The sequence below is a fragment of the Mucor mucedo genome, assembly GCF_025094135.1.
Source record: "Mucor mucedo strain NRRL 3635 chromosome Unknown EV154scaffold_67, whole genome shotgun sequence".
NCBI lineage: Eukaryota > Fungi > Mucoromycota > Mucoromycetes > Mucorales > Mucoraceae > Mucor > Mucor mucedo.
The window spans coordinates 1-19,497 of record NW_026252351.1 but is presented as its reverse complement, the minus strand read 5'-3'; the positions used below and the strand labels follow the sequence as shown (position 1 = coordinate 19,497).

Sequence of the window (19,497 nt, the reverse complement as noted above, 5' to 3'; positions counted from 1 at the left end):
ATGATGACACCTATTTAAAATGAAATCTCTGCTATTCACAGTCCGTGAGTTCCAAAAACTCAAGAACCCTGCCAAGGAGGTCGCCCTCCTAAAGCAAAGACTAGCCGCAGCCGCAATATCACAATATATCTTTTTCAATTTAGCTTCTTTTCAAAGAAACAAGAGCCACTATTAAACAAACCTTTTTACGTGATCGATTACTTTCATACGATAAAAGAAGTATGTTGAGGGAAAAGAAAAGGAGAAGAATAAAGTGTGTGAACCAGCTTTATTTATAGATAAACAAGCTTATGTCAGGATGATTTCATTTGTCTATTTTATCATCCATAATGTTTGAGCCTTTACTTAAAATAGAAACACTTGCAAACAACTCCCAAGCAAGTCAGTGCTTGGTAATTGTCTATACGTGTTTCAGTGGTAACTTGTAATGACAGTGAAGCAGATTTTATGGAAAACAGAAATCGATCATCCCATGAAGTTTAGATGATATGGCATGTCAATCGACGTGTAAGACCATCGTGTGATTCTAAAAAATACGTTTATTTGAAAAAAAAAAATACGGAGTTCTAGACATTTCCGTACAACGGACTTTGCCAAATTGCCGTAGGAAACTGACCCTGACCCTTCCAGCTTATGACCGTAATAAACTTTTGGGAAAGATAAGAAATCACTATCTTTGTCCGTCAAAACTGATATAGGTGTCATTCCTTCCCCCAGGAGCAAGTCGAATTGTGAAATCATTATTACTGGTAAGAATCGATTCCGTTGTACCTGCATTTAATGGTTCATCTTCCATCTCATTCTCCGCAGGGTTGGTTTCATTGCTTTCAAGTTCAATCCCTTGTTCATCAACAGTGTCATCATCGTCCTCATTTGTCTGAACAGGTACATTTGTATTTATGCTGTTTTCATTCCATTCATTTTGATTTGCAATTTGAATATCATATTTGACATGTATAGGTGTGGATTGCAAATATAGGGCGGCATCCCATATTTTGACAGGACTGACATTACCCTTTATGTAATCTTTCGTAAATTTTAATTTTCTTGCTAAAACTGATTTGTATTATGCCAGTAGAATCGTAATTACGAGGCAAACAGCTCACAGTGGTATCAACATTAACAGGAACGTTAACAATGCCTCCCTTGGTTTTGTATTGTCCCAAAAGCCCTTTATGTGACCAAATTGACTGAAATACATGTCGAGGGGATACCAAACGCTCTTCAAGTCTTGATATTATGTAGCATTTGATATAATTTAGCATTTATACGTAGTGACTGTTTCCAATTGATTACAAAGTAACAATATTCAATAACGTAATGGATTATAAGCCATACAGCTATGGTATGAAACTATAAGCTGTCTATTGCATTATTGCAGCTTCAATAATATTACCATGTGGGTGGGTGGGGGGGGGGGGATTTAGGGAAACAATACGTCAGTTTATTTTATTTGAGGTATCCTTGACATGTTTTAGCTACAAGTTTCTTGTCACATTAAATTACCTCGACTATGGAATACGGGTTACTCACAATTATCATATTACCAGCGAGAAATTCATGCATTCCATAAAAGATTATCTTATCTTTGACTAAACTCATTGGTCTTTTCGAAAAAAAAAAAAAAAAAAAGTTAAAATTTATATTTCTTTTCAAAAAGGCTGAACAAACAGCATAAACAAATATGTGGAGAAAAAGAGAAACTGCTTTTATTTCAGCATTCAAACATTTAAAGAGAATTGCAGATGAGGAATAGACAAATCCCCAGTAAATAAACTCAATGTACAGTTATGGACTTGGTAGAGTGAAAATGTGCACGATTAAGTCAAACAAGTTTATTAGAAAAGTATGGTTCTATGAAACGGCTTTTAAGTGAAGGGGAAAAAAAAGCTAAAGTACAATAGGAAGGTGACAATATATGAGAGCGATCAAAAAGATAAATAGAAGACGATTCAAGAAAAGACAAGTAAAATAAGATGATGAATAAAAAACTTTAATAATATGTACAGGGAATATAATGGTAAAAACTGTTTATTTCATAAAGAAATAAATTAGTTGGCAGCAGCGGCAGCGGCTCTACGACGATCACGTTCTTCAGTGATGGAGAGCTTGACACCCTTACCCTTGGGGAGAGAAATCCAAGTCTTGGAACCTTGACCGATAGTGAAAACGTTGGAGATACGAGTAGCAAAGACACGGTCAAGAGCATCCTTGACATGGACAATTTCAAAACCACCAATATGACGTTCACGATGAACAAGTTGACCAACACGACCAATATTACGACCACCAGTGATCATGACAACATTACCAACCTCGAACTTGACGAAATCAGCGACCTTGTTTTCCTCAAGGTTGAAACGAATAGTATCATTGGCCTTGATCAAAGGATCGGGGTAACGAATAGTGCGACCATCATGAGTGGTGATGTATGGAATACCCTTGGAACCAACGAGGACCTTCTTGACCTTACACAACTTGTATTTGGCCTCCTCATCCGTGATACGGTGAACAGCAAAGCGACCTTTAATGTCATAGACGAGACGGAAGTTCTCACCAGTCTTTTCAATAGAAATAACGTCTGTTATATTCAATTTAAAGAAAGGAAAAAGAAAGGCATCCGGGATTCGTCAAAGCTTAAGCTGTGAGAACTCACGATCATTTCCGATAACCAACCGAAACCCAACACACAACCCCAAAATAAAAATAAAAAATACCACTTACCCATGAAACCAGCAGGGAAGGTAGAATCGGTACGAACCTTACCATCAACCTTAACCAAACGTTGCATCAAGATAGATTGAACTTCACGACCGTTGAGAGCATACTTCAATCTGTTACGAATGAAAACAATCAAGGGAAGACATTCACGAGTCTTATGAGGACCGGAGCTAGGCTTAGGGGCATAAGAACCTAAATCAATATATTTGATTAGTAAAAATGATAAAATATAAATGGGTATATTTATATAAGTTTTTTTTTTTTTTTTCTTTTGTATCAGTAAAATAAAAAGCTCGTCAGTGTACATCGGATTGTTGAGCTTGACTTTTGTTTTTTGTTTTTGTCATCCCCAAAAAAAAGAAAAAAAAGAAAAAAAACTTATATAAAAATAAGCCAGAATATAGATTGCTTACCCAAAAGTTTGTCAAGCATCCAGTGCTTGGGAGCAGCGAGACGCTTCATATGCTTCTTAGGACCACGACCCTATCAAAAATAAAGATGATTAACAACCAATGGATGGATGGATGGATGGATGAGAATGTAACTTACCATATTAAATGATTATATAAAAGTGATAAAAGATAATCCTTTCAAAAAGTAAACATTTGCATCCCTTTTATAAGAATCACGTAAAAAAAAATTTCTTTTCGGTCGGGACTGTTCTTACTCTCCCGGACACCGAAAAGTTAATATATAAATTTTTTTTTTTTTTTTTGACATCTGTGATTTAAAAAAATCAAAAAAAGTAAACGCGGTACGGCGATCAAAAGGAGGGGGGGCAACATGGCTTACAAGTTTCATTTTCTGCATTAATTTACTATCCGTAATACAATATCACTGAGGCTTAGGGGATCCAACAGAAGTGGGACGGTTATTATTTCAAGAAAAAAAAAAAAAGACGACCTTATCCATTTATATCCTCCACCACAGTAAATTTGAAGTAAAAAAAAAAGCCTCTAAAATCGAATTGTTTGCTGTCTGTCCGAAGCGATTGTAAAATTAGATAAAGTTTTAGGATTATATCCTTGATTTGTAGATAATAAACTAGTATGCATGGTTACTGTCTTTTAGGCATCCTTTTTTTTGCATTTAACAAAACTAGCATGTATAGTTTCACTTTCTACCATAAAAGTAGGCTTAGATCTTTAATTGTTAACAACCTGGTGTCCTATTTAATTAAAAAGAAAGAGCTCTCACATAGATGAAAAACATGTTGTTGGCCTTCAGAATTTTTAGATGATTGGCCTTTCAAAATGTGAGTACACGTTTTATTCAGTAGATCTTCGAAATGAATCATTCGTGTGCAGAAAGAAATCGCTGCAAACGCAAGGACTACTAAATCATCGGTAGAGACCTATAGATTTACAAGGGAATAAAATGAATCTCGCTGGTTTTATTTTGTAAGACCATATTTACAACATGGGTTAAACACAATATAGGAATTCATTCACGGGTTTCTTTTAAACGTTCAATTGAACCCCCCACATTACACTCTTTAAGACCTTAAAACAAGATCAGCCTTTTTTTTTGTCTAACGTGAGAATCCGACAAACTGTCTCTCAGCCGGACTGTAATGTGCCGGACACTGAAAAGTAGTGTGGGCTGTAGAACAACCATGGGGTGTGTACACCCAAACAAACAGAGGTTTATTTTTACTTTTTTTTTTTTGTATTACTTGAAACACATGCACACGAAAAAAAAAAAAATCTAAATTTGTGCTGCTACACACATAAACAATAAAGTCTATATTTGTAACTGTAGGAAAATCAGAGCATATTATGTAATGTCATACTCTATAGTCAATTGAGGGAGTTTTTTTATTTTTTTATCTTTCATATAAATGACTCGGCGGTACAAGAAAAAAAAAATGTATTACTGGCCTTTTATTTTATTTTTTTATTTTTTTTATTTTTTTAAATTCTTTTTTTTATTGTCTTGTTCAAAAAATGAGTCAAAAAGCAACTTCACCCGTTGATTCTTTACAACAACAACAAAGACCGAGATCCAATAGTGTCATTCGAGCCTTGACAAGTCAACATTCACCCACACAAACTCCAACAACACAGGCGAAACAAAGTCATTTTAAACGATCCATGAGTGTATCGGAAGGTCTTCATGTTAGATTACCGACTCTTTATCATTCAGAAACTGAACCCATTTCTTATTCCCCCGTTACACAACCCACAACCCCCATTTGTCCATCAGACTCAAACTGGGCAAACAAATATGATGATTTCGACATTGGAAACCCCATTGGTAAAAATTGACATTCATACACATCACAAATCAAATTAATTCGGCACCCCATGTTGTCATTTTTTTTTTTTTTATTGTAGGCTATGGATCGTCAGCCGTTGTATATGAAGCTATTTATAAACCATTAAAAAAGAGAGTAGCCATCAAAATGATTGATCTAGATATGTTTGAACGTAACCAAATTGATGAACTTAGGGTATTTATTCTATGCGTTTTTCGAGTCTGTATCGTTTCGGCTAATATAAATTCTAGCGTGAGACTGCCTTAATGGCCTTATCCAAACACCCTAATGTCTTGCGAGTGTATGGATCATTTGTCAATGGCTCGAAATTATACATTGTGACACCCTATTTAGCAGCAGGTTCGTGTCTGGACATCATGAAGAGTAGTTTCCCCGACGGTTTCGACGAGATCTCCATTGCTACCATTCTACGTCAAGCCTTGGAAGGTTTAATTTATCTTCACAAGAATGGCCATATTCATCGTGATGTGAAAGCAGGTAATCTCTTGATGGATCAGCAAGGTACAGTCCTTCTGGCCGATTTCGGTGTGAGTAGCTCTCTTGCAGAAAATGGTGATGTTCGTAAAACCTTTGTGGGAACACCCTGTTGGATGGCACCCGAAGTCATGGAACAAGCAGGTTATGATTATAAAGCGGACATCTGGAGTTTTGGTATCACCGCATTAGAATTAGCCACCGGTCATGCACCCTTTGCCAAATTCCCTCCTATGAAAGTCCTGATGATGACACTTTCCAACGCACCTCCAACCTTGGATCGAGAAAACGCCAAACACAAATTCTCTAAATATTTCAAGGAGATGATTGATTTGTGTCTTCAAAAGGAACCCAATAAGAGACCTTCTGCCGAGAAGTTAATCATTCATCCCTTTTTCAAGCAGGCCAAAAAGAGAGATTATCTGGTCAAATCCGTTTTAGCAAACGTACTCCCCTTGGACAAGAGACCTCATCGAAAGATACCTCATAAAAAAATCGCATTCCAAACAACAGAACAATGGGACTTTGATGATACCCAGACTGAGAATCAACCCATAGACACTGTTCATACACCAGAGAAGCTCACTGCATTAAACACCCCAGAAAAACCAACTGCATCAAACACACCAGAGAAACTTACTGCATTGAACACGCCAGAGAAACCCATCCTCACAGCCACTCCTCAAGATACTCCCTCTCTGGACCGTTCAAAGTCTACAGTTCAATTCGATGAATGTCCCAAACCCAACCTTGTGAAAACATCAAGTATTCATGCTTCCCCTATCGACACAATAGATACTCCCAAGAAACACATTTCATTTGGAGAAGCCGTCATCAAGGACCCTTCCTCTAGCAGCTCCAGATCTGTCATGTCGCCTGTAGTCGAAAGTCCTTCTCCTATCTTGAGTGAACCTGCTGGCGTAGCTGTAAGTTATCCACCACCTACACTATCCAGTGCTCCCTTATCCAAGAAATCTCGCTTTGTTATCCAAGACAGTGCTCCCTCTTCCGCTCATTCATCGCATATTTCTCCTGCTGCCGCTGTGGAATTACACACACCTCCCATGTCTGCCACAGAATTATCTCATACAGGTGTTGGATTAGGTATTTGTACTTCTCCAACAAACACTGTCATCACCAATATGAATACGGTCTCTACCATCAACAACAGCACACCCTCCTCTGCTGCAGCTGCGGCTGCTGCCGTAGGTGGTGGATTACAAGAAGGAGAATTTAAAAAGGGACGATTTAGCGTGAATCAAACACCTACACGTCCTGCTACACCTGTGGAGGATTTACCAGCCAATGATTTATATAGAACAACACCCATGTCGCGTGCTACAAGTCAAGATAGCTTTCAAGAACGTAAATCACGTTTTGAAGTGAAACAAAAGAGTAACCATGGGCAGGATCCAGCCACACCTTTACAAAGTTTCCCCTTGACGCGTGAAAATTCCAATGTCTCCACAAGAGAAGGTACAGTGAGTAATAAAGTAAGTCGATTCTCGATCGAAAAACCCGATGGAACTTGTTCAACAGAAGTACCTTCCACTACGACAACAACGGCCACAGCAACACCAACAACAACAACAGCGGCGACGTCAGCAGCAGCAGCGGCAGCAGCAGTATCAGCAGCGACACCAGCGACACCAGCAACGCCAGCCTCCACTGCAGCACTTTCTCCCGAATGTCGAAAGAAGGGACGATTTGAATTAACGGGCGGAAATGATAGTAGTAAAGAATTTATCAATATGTTGGAATCCCCACAATCGACAGTCGCTCCATCTCCCGTGATATCCCCCTGTAATTCCATTTCGCGAGGTCAAGCACATCGTATCTTGGACCCTTCGATGCCAAATATGGTGTATTCACATATGGAAAATTTGCTGAAACAGACGGAAATTCAAAAAAATATGTTGCATGATTTATTAGCTACCATGCCCATTATGTATACAAATCCTACTAATGCTTCACGTAGTCGTACGATTTCTGATTCTAAAAAACCTTCTTCTATACCACCATGTGAAGATTTCTATCAGAGGTAAAAAAACAAATATAAGCAAACTGTATTTTGGGAGGGTTTTTTTTTTTTTAACTTGTTAGCATTGAAAATAGAACACCGGCAACTTCTTCCTCTTCCTCTTTACCTTCTGCTGCTTTATCTACAGATATCACATCTACGGTGGAACACCTGCAACAATTATTATTATATTCTTCTAAAGAACGTGAAAGATTAGCTCGTGAAAATGAAGGCTTAAGAAGAGAATTGGATCGTTTACGAAAGAGTCAGATCAAGAAACCTTCCTCAAACGATTCGCCTGTACAAGAACCTAAACCTCTCGTTGCGCCGGAAGCACAAGATAACAATAAACAACCTACCTCTCAGGCAGAGAAGAAATAAAACTCTTTTTTTTTTTCATTTATTCTAATGTATGTTGTGTGTGTGTTCAAATAAAAAATGGGAGGAGGGGGTATTTTAATAAGTGGTTCGTAAGCGAGATGTAGGAATAGGTGAAATGTCGTTGTCAGGTGATAAAGGACGTTTGATACGAAGGGGAGTTTCAATCACACCTAATCGATTGGCATAGTTAATTTCACCTTGGATATCGGTTATGTATGAACGATGATTGGATCGAATTGTTTGCCATTGGATATCTTTTAATCGAAAGAGATCAAAGAACTCGGATGGTTTATACCACAGGGGTAAGATGTGCTCTTGATCCTTTACTTGTACTTTTAATAATAAACAGGGTATACGAGGAGAAACAGAGTAAGCAAGGATGGTGAGATCCACAAGGGTACCTACCGGACCCAAAGTAATGTCTGTACTAGACAAGACCTTTTGAGAAAGATAGACATAATCACCAAAGAATTGTGGTTCTTCACCTCCAAATACCTTCCATTTGGACCGTTTGTTTTGTTTGCATTGAGATTGAAATAGAGATGAAAATGAGGTTTGAAGATTATGGATACAGCTGGTGGTTAATGCAATGACGGTTTGTGCAGGTTGAGGAGCTAAATTTAATATTTTTTCAGACAATGATAATGGATCTTCTATGACGGGTGTCCACTCCAAACGTTCCATGATCTTTCCAGTTGTCTTTTTCCCGCTTTGATACTCCACCAGTGCTTTATTATGCGTTTGAATAATGTGTGTGATCACTCGCTTTTCCCACTCTGGATTATACTTGGGTCGAATCCCGGGAACATGAATCACTTGTCCTTTTTCAATCGCGTCCGTTCGTTTGACAGCATCCAAAAACTCTTTAAATCGTTTCACATGAGGTAATCGGTCATCCCACATCACGACACTTTCCAAGCTAGGTATCTTGTGTAAAAGATTCAAGATGAAGCAGGTCTTGAAATGCATGGTAGATTTAAATACGGAACCCGTCAAATTATAAGATACCGACTGAGCACTCTTTGTATCATCCCCTCCTTGCCATTGATATTCAGAAACGGATTCAGGATCAGGTCTGAGACCAACCAAGTCGAATTGTAAACCCTTTGATTTTAACATGGCTGGTATTAATTGATGAAAGGGATGATATCGTCTGCCTGTCAATACCACCGTCATCGTATCCTTATCCGCAATACACGCTCGAGCATCCGCTACAATCTTTTCGTTCCAATACCCTTTCCAAGCGTTCCTCTCCAGTTCTTCCATTGGGCCTAAATCAAGACTACGAATATCTCGCCACCAACCAGGTCCATAAATACTCTCGGACGTAGCTAAGCGAATGAGATTAGGATGCCAAATCGTAGGGCTAAGTAAAGGTGAGAAGAATAAAGTCGAATCGAAATCAAAGATGGCGAGTTTCTTGACTTTCTTTGTAGGAGAGGTTTGTGCGAAATGAGACTTTTCAAACTGACGTTCGAGTACTCCCTTTTTCCAATATGAATTAGAGTCGCACTACACAAGTCATACTATATCAAATACTTACTAATTCCTCGAGAGAGATGCTCGAATACGTTGTAATCATGGAAAGTGGCATAATGATGATTAAAAAAGAAAGAAAAGAAAAAAGTTTTTTGCCCTGTGTTTTTATTTAAAACTTCGGAGAATACATTTTTAGTAAATATAGGGTGATTTTTTATTAAACATCGTGATATTCATGAATAGTGAAACGAGAACGAATACCATTCTTATTAATCAATAAGTAATCTCTGAGGTCGTTCTTTAAAGTAATCTCTTTACTAGGATATTTACGGCCCTGTTCCTCTTTCTCGGGTTGTGTCACCTTTACATTGGTTTGATACAGATAAGGCGCCAAATAGGGAACAGGATCACTCGTCACAAGAATCAGCTGTCAAAATGAAAAAGAAAAACACTTTTAAAGTTTTTGTACATAAAAAAAAGAAATCATGTATGTCTTACATTCACATAGTTGAAATGGGCCTTGTGAGGATAAGCGACAGGTGGTGAAACCATAATCTAAACGAGGATCTGTCATTTTTACTTGTCTCCCCCGCCCTTTTTTTGTCATTTATTACCTGTTGCACTTTACTCAAGTCAATCTCGGTATCCAATTCAACTCGGTTAATCGCTCTTGCTCTTTTATTATCAAAATTGGCAATAATACCACAATTACTAATCTTTTTTTTTAGAAGAGATGTCAGCTCACTTATATTATCATTCTTTTCTTTGATGTTATATACCTTGAGAGGTGTCACACTCGATCCAACTTTTTTAATACGTTTCTAAAAAGGACTGGTTTTTTAGCTTGTTTTTTTATTTTTATGCTTTTTTAGCTTACCACTTCTTTGCTGGATTCTGCCTCGATCCACTCTTTGGCAACAGCATCGGCATCCTCCATCATTTCAATGGGGAATTCTTCTAAAACGGGATCAGTACCAGACATCTTTTTGTTTGATCGAGAAAAAACTCTGGAGAAATAACAATAAAAAAAAAAAAAAAAACCTTGTCAGGAAAAAGGTTTCCCGGACACTGTCCCGGTCTTTGAAATTACCCGACCCTCCCATCATAAACCTGCTACAAGTTTTTATTTTCAGTTCATAGTAACCATTTGTCAGCCCACTGCTTGTCATGGTTACTCCTACTTTTTTTAAAAAATGAGTCTACGTCAGAATGAGGTCAATTCGAGTTTTTTTTTGTGCGTCTTTCATAAATACAGTTCTGTACAGTAACGCTTTTCAATGACGTGTGGTAATCAGATAGTAAGCTTAATCTATCGGTGTATAAAAACCAAAGGGGACAATTTTCTTTAACAAAAAATGCTTGTTAAATAAAGAAGCTCACGTTTTTAATAGAGCACAATAAAAACCTTAAAAAAAGAATGGATTATTAATGCTTGGTGGAAAGTAGCGTGTGACTGTTTCAAGACCCAAAAAAAGAAAATAAAGTGCGCAACCCCCTCCCGTATTTACGTTTTTTTTTTTATCTTATTATTATTATTCTTAATGGCCGAACCTGTAAAGACCACTTCTACACAATCCGGTGTTCTTCCCATTGGCAAAGATGGAAAGCCACTCAAGCCATGTTGTGCTTGTCCCGAAACAAAGAAAGTCCGTGACGAGTGTGTCTTTCAAAAGGGAGAAGAAAACTGTCAAGAACTTATCCAAGCTCATATTACTTGTATGCGTAACTTGGGCTTCAAAATCTAAAGCTCTTTTTCTCTTTAAACCTCATTAGACACTTCTTTTATAATGTATTTATATATTCTTTACCCCCATATTCTTTTTTTTTCTAACAACTCCCAATAAAAAAAAAAAAAAAAATTATCAATTGATCAATTTCCCTTGTTTGTTGTCATCCACACGGGAAATTTTATTTGACTGTGTGCGTGTCAAATTCAGTTGCCGTCTATTCAAAGAAGAGTAACCATTTACGCAGTAGTAATTTACCCTTTTTCCCTCTCCCCCCGCATTAATTATTTCTGTGGCGACTACACTTATAAGCTCTACCATGCATTCTTTTACAATTCTCGATTTCAATTAAATGATAAGATCAGTGCATAATTAAGACGACTGTTTTTTTTTTGTATCAAAATGTAACGCTTCATCTGCTGTCAGACAATATCTAACATCCCATTTTATGGTGCTTTTTTAAGAAGTTAGTCTATAAAACACTTTAGATTTTCTTTTCATCCCTACAAAGGGACAGCTCTCCCTCTATTTATTGTTTCAATTGGGAATATTTTGCAAAAAGTTACTACAATAGTAAATTAGTTCATCCTGATGTAATTACCAGTCCTTGTTTATCATTCTTCTTATTTAAATCCACTCACTCACTTTTTATTTTGCTTACTTCTACTTTTCTCATTGATGAAAAATACCAAGAAAAGGTCAGAATCATCAATAAATTTTCTTTCTAGAACATGACAAAGAATTTGAAAGGCACAAACATAAGTGGCGTGTCTAATCTTTGTTTTATAGCTAGTCACTACCATTCTACCGTTAGGGTCTTTCAACCCCACACAATTCTTGACTTTTGTATCCCAACATACATAAGAAAGGTGAGCTAATGACCTTTTTGCCGATATTTTTTAATATTTTCTCTCAACTCCTAGCACTGTGCAAGTTTAATATGAAGGGATTACCTCGATTAAAGGTCTTGCCCACCCTCGAGAGTTATCCTTTGTTTTTGTATTATTATTGCCTGGAACCATCTATGTATAATGCGTAATCTGATATAACACACCTAAATGGCACCGAATCTATTGAACTGAATTCAATGAATTTTATTGCGTGTTTTACTGAATTCCCATTGATTCACTGACTAGTGAAACAACACCGTATTCTGGGGATTTCAGTTCTCTTGATTTTTCAATACTTTCGAACACCACAAGGGGGATAATTTCTGGTAGCCGATGTCTATTTTTACTCATATTACGACTTTATTATGAGCCCGCATGCGCAGAGATTAACACTTTTACGGATATAAATCTTTCTCATGAGTACAAACAAGTCGAATGAAGTTGACGCCCAACCAGGCTATACAAAAAAAAAAAAAAAAAGTTTGCTATTTTCCAAATATCAGTTTTATCAAGGACATAAGAGCGATATTTATGATAAAGAGTTGATAGAAAGGGAAGGGGGAAATCATAGAATAGTTGGGCTGTAACTTTTTTTTTAAAAATTGACGTAGCTTCAAAAAAAAAAGTTTGTACAGATATTTAGACACGGTTTTTATAAATAGAATACAAATGTAGAACGAACAACCACGTGAATAATCGTATGTGTAGGCTTTGCCGTTAGGAATCTTTCGAAGAACAAATCCATTGTAGCACATACATCATTATACCAATTGGTATCTCTGACGGCGTTATTTTTTAACATGTAATCAAGTACAAAGGGCCGAAAAAAAAAAGAAGCCATGCGGTTACACTTTTGGCTAATGCATCACTAGATTTTAATCCCTTGTAAACGCATCAGGGAAAATTGGCAAATCTGAAACCTTATACAGCTAAATTAGAGTGGTTATCTTTTAAACATAGACGCTGCTGTATTTGTTTGATCAGAACAGCGTTCATGATAAAATTTTATTGAATATATACACACACACACATACACACATCTAGAGAAAAAAGAAAAGGGCTAATGCTCAAGTTGGTCCAATAATTCAAGTGTTGCGGTACTATCACGAAGTCCTTTCCAGCAGCGTAAAGGCTTTGTTGCCAATTCCTTGAAGCTATAAGAGGTCTCTCTTGGATGCCAATCGTCCGGAAATGTTTGGTTTAACAGAAACGAGGTCAAATGAGGCAAAGTAATTGCTCCATCACGTCCAATGATATCCAACAATAAGGAACACTCCGTGCTTGATGCGAACTAAAGTAATAAAAATAAAAAAGTGGTCAGTATCCTGTTGTCCCCCCCCCCAAAAAAAAAAATACATCTTAATTGTAATTTTTACCTGATGGAATAAACTTAAATGAATATACTTGTTGTGGCCATAGGATTCCAACCACCGGATACGTCTTGCATCATTTTCATTCTTACGCGTAAAGATACCCTCGAATTCTGTACCTTTATTGGCCACTTGAGCTATTTTATGCATACGATGCACGTAATCAGGAATCGGCTCCACCGTACTATAAGGCGGTAGTCGAAGATCATTGCGACTCAGCGAAACATCATGTTCTAACAAACCTGCGACCGTCAAACGATCCAAATCCAACGTCTCCATACTGCTAAACTGAGAAAAGAAGGAACGTTGAGGGTCTGCTTCATGATAATCACGATAGATTTTTTTCAAGAAACCAGCCGTGACAGTGGGTGGAGCGCCCATCAACATCATGGCCTTGAACAGGTCATCTGATTTAATGTGACGCCCGCTTCGCGCGATAAATCCGTGATTCGCCAACGTATTTAACATGGGACAGGGAGATCTTGCATCCGTTTCTTGACGTTCATAACCGTGTTCCTTGATCAATTCCCTCCATTCTTCTGGTGTCTTGAGTGCTTGACGACCTTTCACTTCAATGATCAGGACCGAAATGACAGCATAGGCAACCACTAAACCTAATCCGATAGAGATAGCCAATGTCTTGAGCGATTTGCTTTTGTGGCCCTTGCGATGCTCATCTGCATCTAGCTTTTGATACTTTCCACCAATCATATAATGTAAGTAGTGAATTGATAGAACAATAGTGAGAGAAGAGAGAAAAGAAAAATTCAAACAAAAAAAAATGTTTAATCTTATTTTTAAACTCTTTTTGTACCACACACTTTTATGAAACTTTTGGCTTTACAACAAAATTCGAAAAAGGAAAAACAGGTGACTCTAAAAATGATGGCGAAGTCATTATTGTAGAAAAAAGAAGGTACAGAAAAATATGTGTGTTGAGGAAAATATATGTAAATTTTTTTTATATATATTTCTTTCTATAAATGCTAGTTTGTGTTATTACTCTCTTTTTGACCATCCACACTCAGCCTTGGGATCTTTCACCATATCAACCAAAGGGAAATAATGATTGACCATCTTGACGGAAAGCATGATGGGCACATTATCGAAACTAAGACAACGCACACGGACATATGTGTTGTCTTCGGCATCCTTTACAGCTGCAACCAAATCATCCAACGTAACTACCTGCTTCGAATTAATATGCGTAATCCACATGGTAGGTACGAGACCGTACATATAAGCGGGTGACCCCTTGGATCGAGCAGAAATATAAATCTGAGAAGGGAGCGTTTTACTCTGTTGAAGAACAGCCTTATGGGGTTCTATAGAATAATAAATTGAGTTCTCACATAATCCTATAAAAAACATTTTTTTTTTAAGCCGTACCATGTAATGCTGCTCCTGCCCAGAATACAACACGGCTGGTTCCATCACCAGAAACAGGACTTGTCTTCACCTTGACGGTCAATTCCTTCTTAGCGCGTAAAATCGTCATCTCGATTTCCTCCTCTTCATACTGTACATCCATCTCATACATTCTCGTGATGACCTTTCCATTGACCGATAAGATCAAATCTAACTCTTTCAACACCTTGGAACTTTCACTGGCGGCTTCCGTACGTCGAATCATGAACAATTGATGTTTGGAAGGGTTGGCTTGTTCTACACGACTGACCCATTCATCGGACAATCCCATTGCCGCAGCTTGTGCCATCTGTACCGGCATTAACTCGGCATTGATGCTACGAAGTGCAACATGCTCTTCCCCTTTATATAAACGCTCCAAAACAGAACGGATGGTAGAGATATGGATACCCAAATGATACTCATTATCATGTCCATTCATATTACGCTCTCCCAAGAAATTCATCCAGAGTCCCTGTACAAGTCCATCCGCATCCGCTAAAAGTCCTGAACTGCATTGAAGTGCCAAGGGCGTATCCAGCGTAATCGCATCCATATTAATACTACGGAAACGAGGAGTCTAAAAAAAAAAAAAAATTGGTTTATGTTAAGCATTTTTTTCATTTCGGGTATCCATTTTAAATTGGTAATCCTTGTTTCACAAGAAATATACTTTACTCCATTATGCGGAATGGTCACACAAGTGACATCCGTGACCACCGTATTTAAGCAAACTGGACGCTGGTTATGGTTATGAGCAACCAGTGTCACTTTATGTCCTTGTGATAATGTTTTATCACTGAAAGGCGCACTCAACACATCCGTCTCACCTAAAAGCTTGGGATCGTATTGAACCACAGCAAAATTATGCGTAGGATGTAAAAACTATATGTAAAAAAAAAAAAAAAAAAAAAAAATGAATTGAATATCCTCGTCTTATTTCTTAGTAAAAAAAAAAGGGTAACTTACCAAAATCTTTGCGGGAATGACAAGGGAATCAGCCACGTTTAAAGTCAAATCTCCCATCGAGGTAGGAACAATACTACGACTCACAATGACAAAACCTCTTTCCTTATCCACAATCACGCCAGCGCCTTGTTTACGGCTGCGAGGGAAACCATCTAAACGACAAGGCATATAAAAATTCACCTTGACTAAACAACGAATCAGATCCTTGGCAGGTCCCAGACTATCATCCAAGGTGATGAAATGCTTGGTGGAAGGCTTTAAAGGCTTTGGGGGTAAAGGTGCACCCAAATCCGTATAATCCCATAATCCCGTAGCGTCATTACGTACAGCTAATCTGAATCCAGACCAATGTCTTTCCACTTGCACAACAGCAACCAAGATCGTATGGGTGTCCGCAATAGAGTAATAAACCACAGGCACACGAGCTCGGTCAGGAATCGTTTTCATCACCTCGATAAAAGCGTCTAGGTTGGGTGTATCTTTATCATCCACAGATTTAATAATCCATCCATTATCAGGTCCATCCAAACGGAACACTATCATTGCTTTTGTCAGCACATCCTATTTTCTCACTCTTTATATTCCAAAACTTACTTCCTGAGGGTTCAGCAACATAAACACCCTTACATGGCACACAATAAGCACGAGCTAATTGATATGAGACCTCGTTTAATTTAGAGCCACCAATTTCAACAAAACGATCTGGCGTGCTATAACAAAAGAAATCTTAGCTCTACAATTTTTTTTTGTCAAACACAAGGCGTAACACTTACATGGCATGAAGATCGCCAACCTGAATTTTCAATTCGATGGGTTTACCACCTCGTTCGACACACACGGTAATTCCCTTACCGACATTGGAGTCCAACATATGTTCAAAGGGTACAAATTTGGTAATGTATTCACCGTTGATTGTCAATAAAATATCACCTTCCTCCAACTTCTTGTGTGCAGGACCCTCAGGTAAAACGGTTTCTGCCACCAAAAGACCGATTTCATCGGGGAACAATTTACGTAAAGTATCTTCTGTTTCGGGTCTCAAGCCTAATCGACGAGCTTCGTCAAATGGACGATAGGTGAATTGAGCTTGGACATCGCCACGTGGTACCATCTCACCACGTTGAATGAATTCCAAAGCACGCTTAATTCTATCCAAAGGTAAGAAGAAATCAGTGGCTGCTTTCGTGTGACCACCAGCTTGAAGTGCAACAGCGTTACCGTCAATATCAATCACTGGTGAACCGGAACTTCCACCACTCGTACTTGAAGCTGCTTGTCTACACAGTTATATATATTTTTTGGAAAATATTAGTGTCCCCATAAATCCACCGGGCGTAGATAGAAATTATAAATATAGTTATATATGAAATTTACAAGTAAAAGGTGTTGAAGTCATTGTACGTCAAATCGCCATACTCGGGTGTGTTGCGATCCAAACGAGAAATTGAACCTGCTAAAATACTGAGCTTTTCACCTGCATCATTACTGTAAATCTTTTTTTTTTAGTACTCTCTTTTTTTTTTTTAAATACAAAAAAAAAAATTGCGATTTACCCAACAACACGAATGTCGAGACCGACCTTGGCTAATTCAGGATGAAGCTCGACTTGCGACATGGGCATATATTTGATCTTTTCTGGGTTGAATCTGCAAGAAAGAAAAAAAAAGAGAGACTAGATTAACACAAAGTATATGGAGAGGAAAAAGGGGGCTGACATACTTTAAAAAGCCAAAATCATGAACAGGATCACGGTAAATTGGGTAGACATCCACTTCCTCGTGATCATGACAAATGGCTTCACCAACAAAAGGACCTGCACAAGCAACATGTCGATTGGTCAAAATAATGCCTTGCTTTGCGTCCACAATAAATCCAGAAGCTTCAGAAGTTTCGGGTCCTGTCAATGAATTCTTTAGTATATTATGGAATTGGGGTTTTGTTTCATCAAGTATTCACCTTCGGTATCAAAGGCAGCGACTTGACTGAAACGAATAGAAACAATGGCTTTTACAACATTGTTGATGGTGCCTTGCCATTTGGAAGGCTTTAATTCAGGCGTGATGGGAAGTACGTCGGTCATGCAAACATCGTCACTAGACGCCAACGCGTCGTCGTCGTCTTCTTCTCCCGAAGGATCTACCTTTCTACGCTTAGCAGGGTATGTGGAGGTGGTGGAAGCAGGTGAATCACCTCCTTCAAAATTACGATCCTTAGGAAGTAGAGGAAAAGACTGCTTTTCAGGTGTCAATGGTGTACTCATTTTATATATATATAAAAAAAAAGTATAGATGTGAACAAGGGGGAAAAGAAAGGTCTGCGTAGTTTTTTTTTTTTTTTTATGTATATTCACACTAATGAAACCAGTCACAGTGATTTTTTTTTTAAACAAACAAAAAAAAAAAAAAAAAGTCCCGCCTTTTTTGTTGTAAATCGGAAAACCGTGTTTTTCGTGTGTTATTTTCTTGAGATACACATACAATAAAAAAAATGAAGAGAACGAGTGAAAAAGAAGGGCCTGAGCATTCAAAAAAAACAAGGCTGGACATGGGTACTACCTTACTTTTACCTGCTCGTTCTTCCCACGAGAAGATAACCCCCGTCATCACTTCATTATCAAGACCTGTCGTCGATACCGAACCCATTGTTTTATCATCCGACGATGAGGATGACCTTCTCTTACAAGACGCACTGCACGCTCAACGCTTAAACGTACCTTTATCTGATAAATATCTCAATATTCTAGAAGCCAACAAGTCAAAACTTTCCACAACTCAACCTGTCAACCACCACCACCACCACCACCACCACCAGCAACAACAACAGGAACGCGTCAAGTTCAATGATAAACTTCCTTCCTCCTCCACCCCCATGACAAAGAAGCCTTCAAAGTCTCCTTTCTCGCCTGGCGATGTCGCTTCCGCTATGGATATTTCCAACCTCGACGACACGGAAGACGAAGAAGACGAAGAAGTCGATGTGGAAGGAAACGAAGAAGAGGCCGGAGTTGACGCTGTTGTGCCTGAAGATGATGTCGATGTCGAGGGTGATTATGAAGACAATGACCAGATCGAGTCTAAACTTCATTCGGATCCTGTCATGTCAGATAACGAAAGCCTCGACCTAGCCGGGACGGAAGAAGAAGAAGAAAAGCAGTCTAAACCAGTGTTGCATACAGTGGATGATATGTCGGAAATAGATGAATTACAATCCGATACAGACGCTGATGAAATCACCATGTCAACACCTACTCCTACACCTACTCCTAAGCCTACATCTACATCAACATCTACATCTACATTTGCACCTTTACAGCCATTAGAAAATATCACAGAGACAGTCGTAGAAGAATCTCGACCCATGAGCGACGTAGAAACACAACCTACAGACGATAAAGAGATTGATTCGGACGGAAACCAAACAGCATTTGTTAAAGATCGTCCAGTGAGAGCAGGTAGAAATGTGATTAGCACATACAATGATATTGCCAACTCGATTGATCCTGAAAAGCTGACGCATTTGGTATCTGATTCGGACGATAACACAACGGGTAAAATGTCAAAGAAAGCCAGACCCAGTCCACCTAAAACAATGCGTGCTACCGTTGTCTTATCCAAATTTACCAAGGAACTCACCTCCCGCAGACATTTAAAAACAGGATTTGTTTATGATACTGCCATGTCCTATCACGCCACGCCTAATCCGATGGAAATCCATCCCGAAGATCCACGCCGTATTTTCAAAATCTTTAATATTCTGGAACAAAATGGCTTATTAGGCGAAT

General features: G+C 38.3%; 7 protein-coding genes across 7 annotated transcripts; 3 read left to right on the top strand and 4 right to left on the bottom strand.

Annotated features, from left to right (window-relative positions):
• Nucleotides 1-1,972: 1,972 nt before the first annotated feature.
• On the bottom strand, nt 1,973-3,522 carry EV154DRAFT_603856 (40S ribosomal protein S4-A; the record flags this gene model as incomplete). Its single annotated transcript, XM_051607371.1, has 4 exons — nt 1,973-2,581; nt 2,725-2,913; nt 3,135-3,204; nt 3,514-3,522. The coding sequence occupies 4 exons, from the start codon at nt 3,520-3,522 to the stop codon at nt 2,052-2,054; spliced, it is 798 nt and encodes a 265-aa protein (XP_051456037.1). The 3' UTR covers nt 1,973-2,051.
• Nucleotides 3,523-4,814: 1,292 nt separating this feature from the next.
• On the top strand, nt 4,815-7,518 carry EV154DRAFT_423469 (kinase-like domain-containing protein; the record flags this gene model as incomplete). The annotated part of the gene is made up of 5 exons (XM_051596136.1): nt 4,815-4,977; nt 5,058-5,173; nt 5,230-6,036; nt 6,133-7,003; nt 7,118-7,518. 5 exons carry the CDS (start codon nt 4,815-4,817, stop codon nt 7,516-7,518), a joined length of 2,358 nt encoding a protein of 785 aa, XP_051456036.1.
• Nucleotides 7,519-7,949: 431 nt separating this feature from the next.
• EV154DRAFT_423522 (uncharacterized protein) lies at nt 7,950-10,335 on the bottom strand (the record flags this gene model as incomplete). Its single annotated transcript, XM_051596138.1, has 5 exons — nt 7,950-9,359; nt 9,577-9,780; nt 9,852-9,908; nt 9,968-10,174; nt 10,231-10,335. The coding sequence occupies 5 exons, from the start codon at nt 10,333-10,335 to the stop codon at nt 7,950-7,952; spliced, it is 1,983 nt and encodes a 660-aa protein (XP_051456035.1).
• Nucleotides 10,336-10,854: 519 nt separating this feature from the next.
• Nucleotides 10,855-11,399, top strand: EV154DRAFT_272813 (COX17 cytochrome c oxidase-like protein assembly). The gene is made up of 2 exons (XM_051594710.1): nt 10,855-11,142; nt 11,291-11,399. Exon 1 carries the CDS (start codon nt 10,895-10,897, stop codon nt 11,096-11,098), a length of 204 nt encoding a protein of 67 aa, XP_051456034.1. The 5' UTR covers nt 10,855-10,894; the 3' UTR covers nt 11,099-11,142; nt 11,291-11,399.
• A 1,542-nt stretch (nt 11,400-12,941) lies between these two features.
• EV154DRAFT_513881 (Chloroperoxidase) lies at nt 12,942-14,108 on the bottom strand. The gene is made up of 2 exons (XM_051602078.1): nt 13,347-14,108; nt 12,942-13,261 (listed from the first exon to the last, which is right to left on the bottom strand). Exons 1-2 carry the CDS (start codon nt 14,049-14,051, stop codon nt 13,031-13,033), a joined length of 936 nt encoding a protein of 311 aa, XP_051456033.1. The 5' UTR covers nt 14,052-14,108; the 3' UTR covers nt 12,942-13,030.
• Nucleotides 14,109-18,017, bottom strand: EV154DRAFT_513878 (trypsin-like cysteine/serine peptidase domain-containing protein). The gene is made up of 10 exons (XM_051602077.1): nt 17,673-18,017; nt 17,436-17,613; nt 17,270-17,362; nt 17,091-17,201; nt 16,490-16,993; nt 16,311-16,426; nt 15,717-16,252; nt 15,426-15,632; nt 14,730-15,327; nt 14,109-14,665 (listed from the first exon to the last, which is right to left on the bottom strand). The coding sequence occupies exons 1-10, from the start codon at nt 17,974-17,976 to the stop codon at nt 14,340-14,342; spliced, it is 2,973 nt and encodes a 990-aa protein (XP_051456032.1). The 5' UTR covers nt 17,977-18,017; the 3' UTR covers nt 14,109-14,339.
• Nucleotides 18,018-18,140: 123 nt separating this feature from the next.
• Nucleotides 18,141-19,497, top strand: EV154DRAFT_272730 (uncharacterized protein; the record flags this gene model as incomplete). Its single annotated transcript, XM_051594709.1, has 1 exon — nt 18,141-19,497. A coding segment is annotated over exon 1 (1,294 nt), but the record flags the coding sequence as incomplete, so codon positions are not given.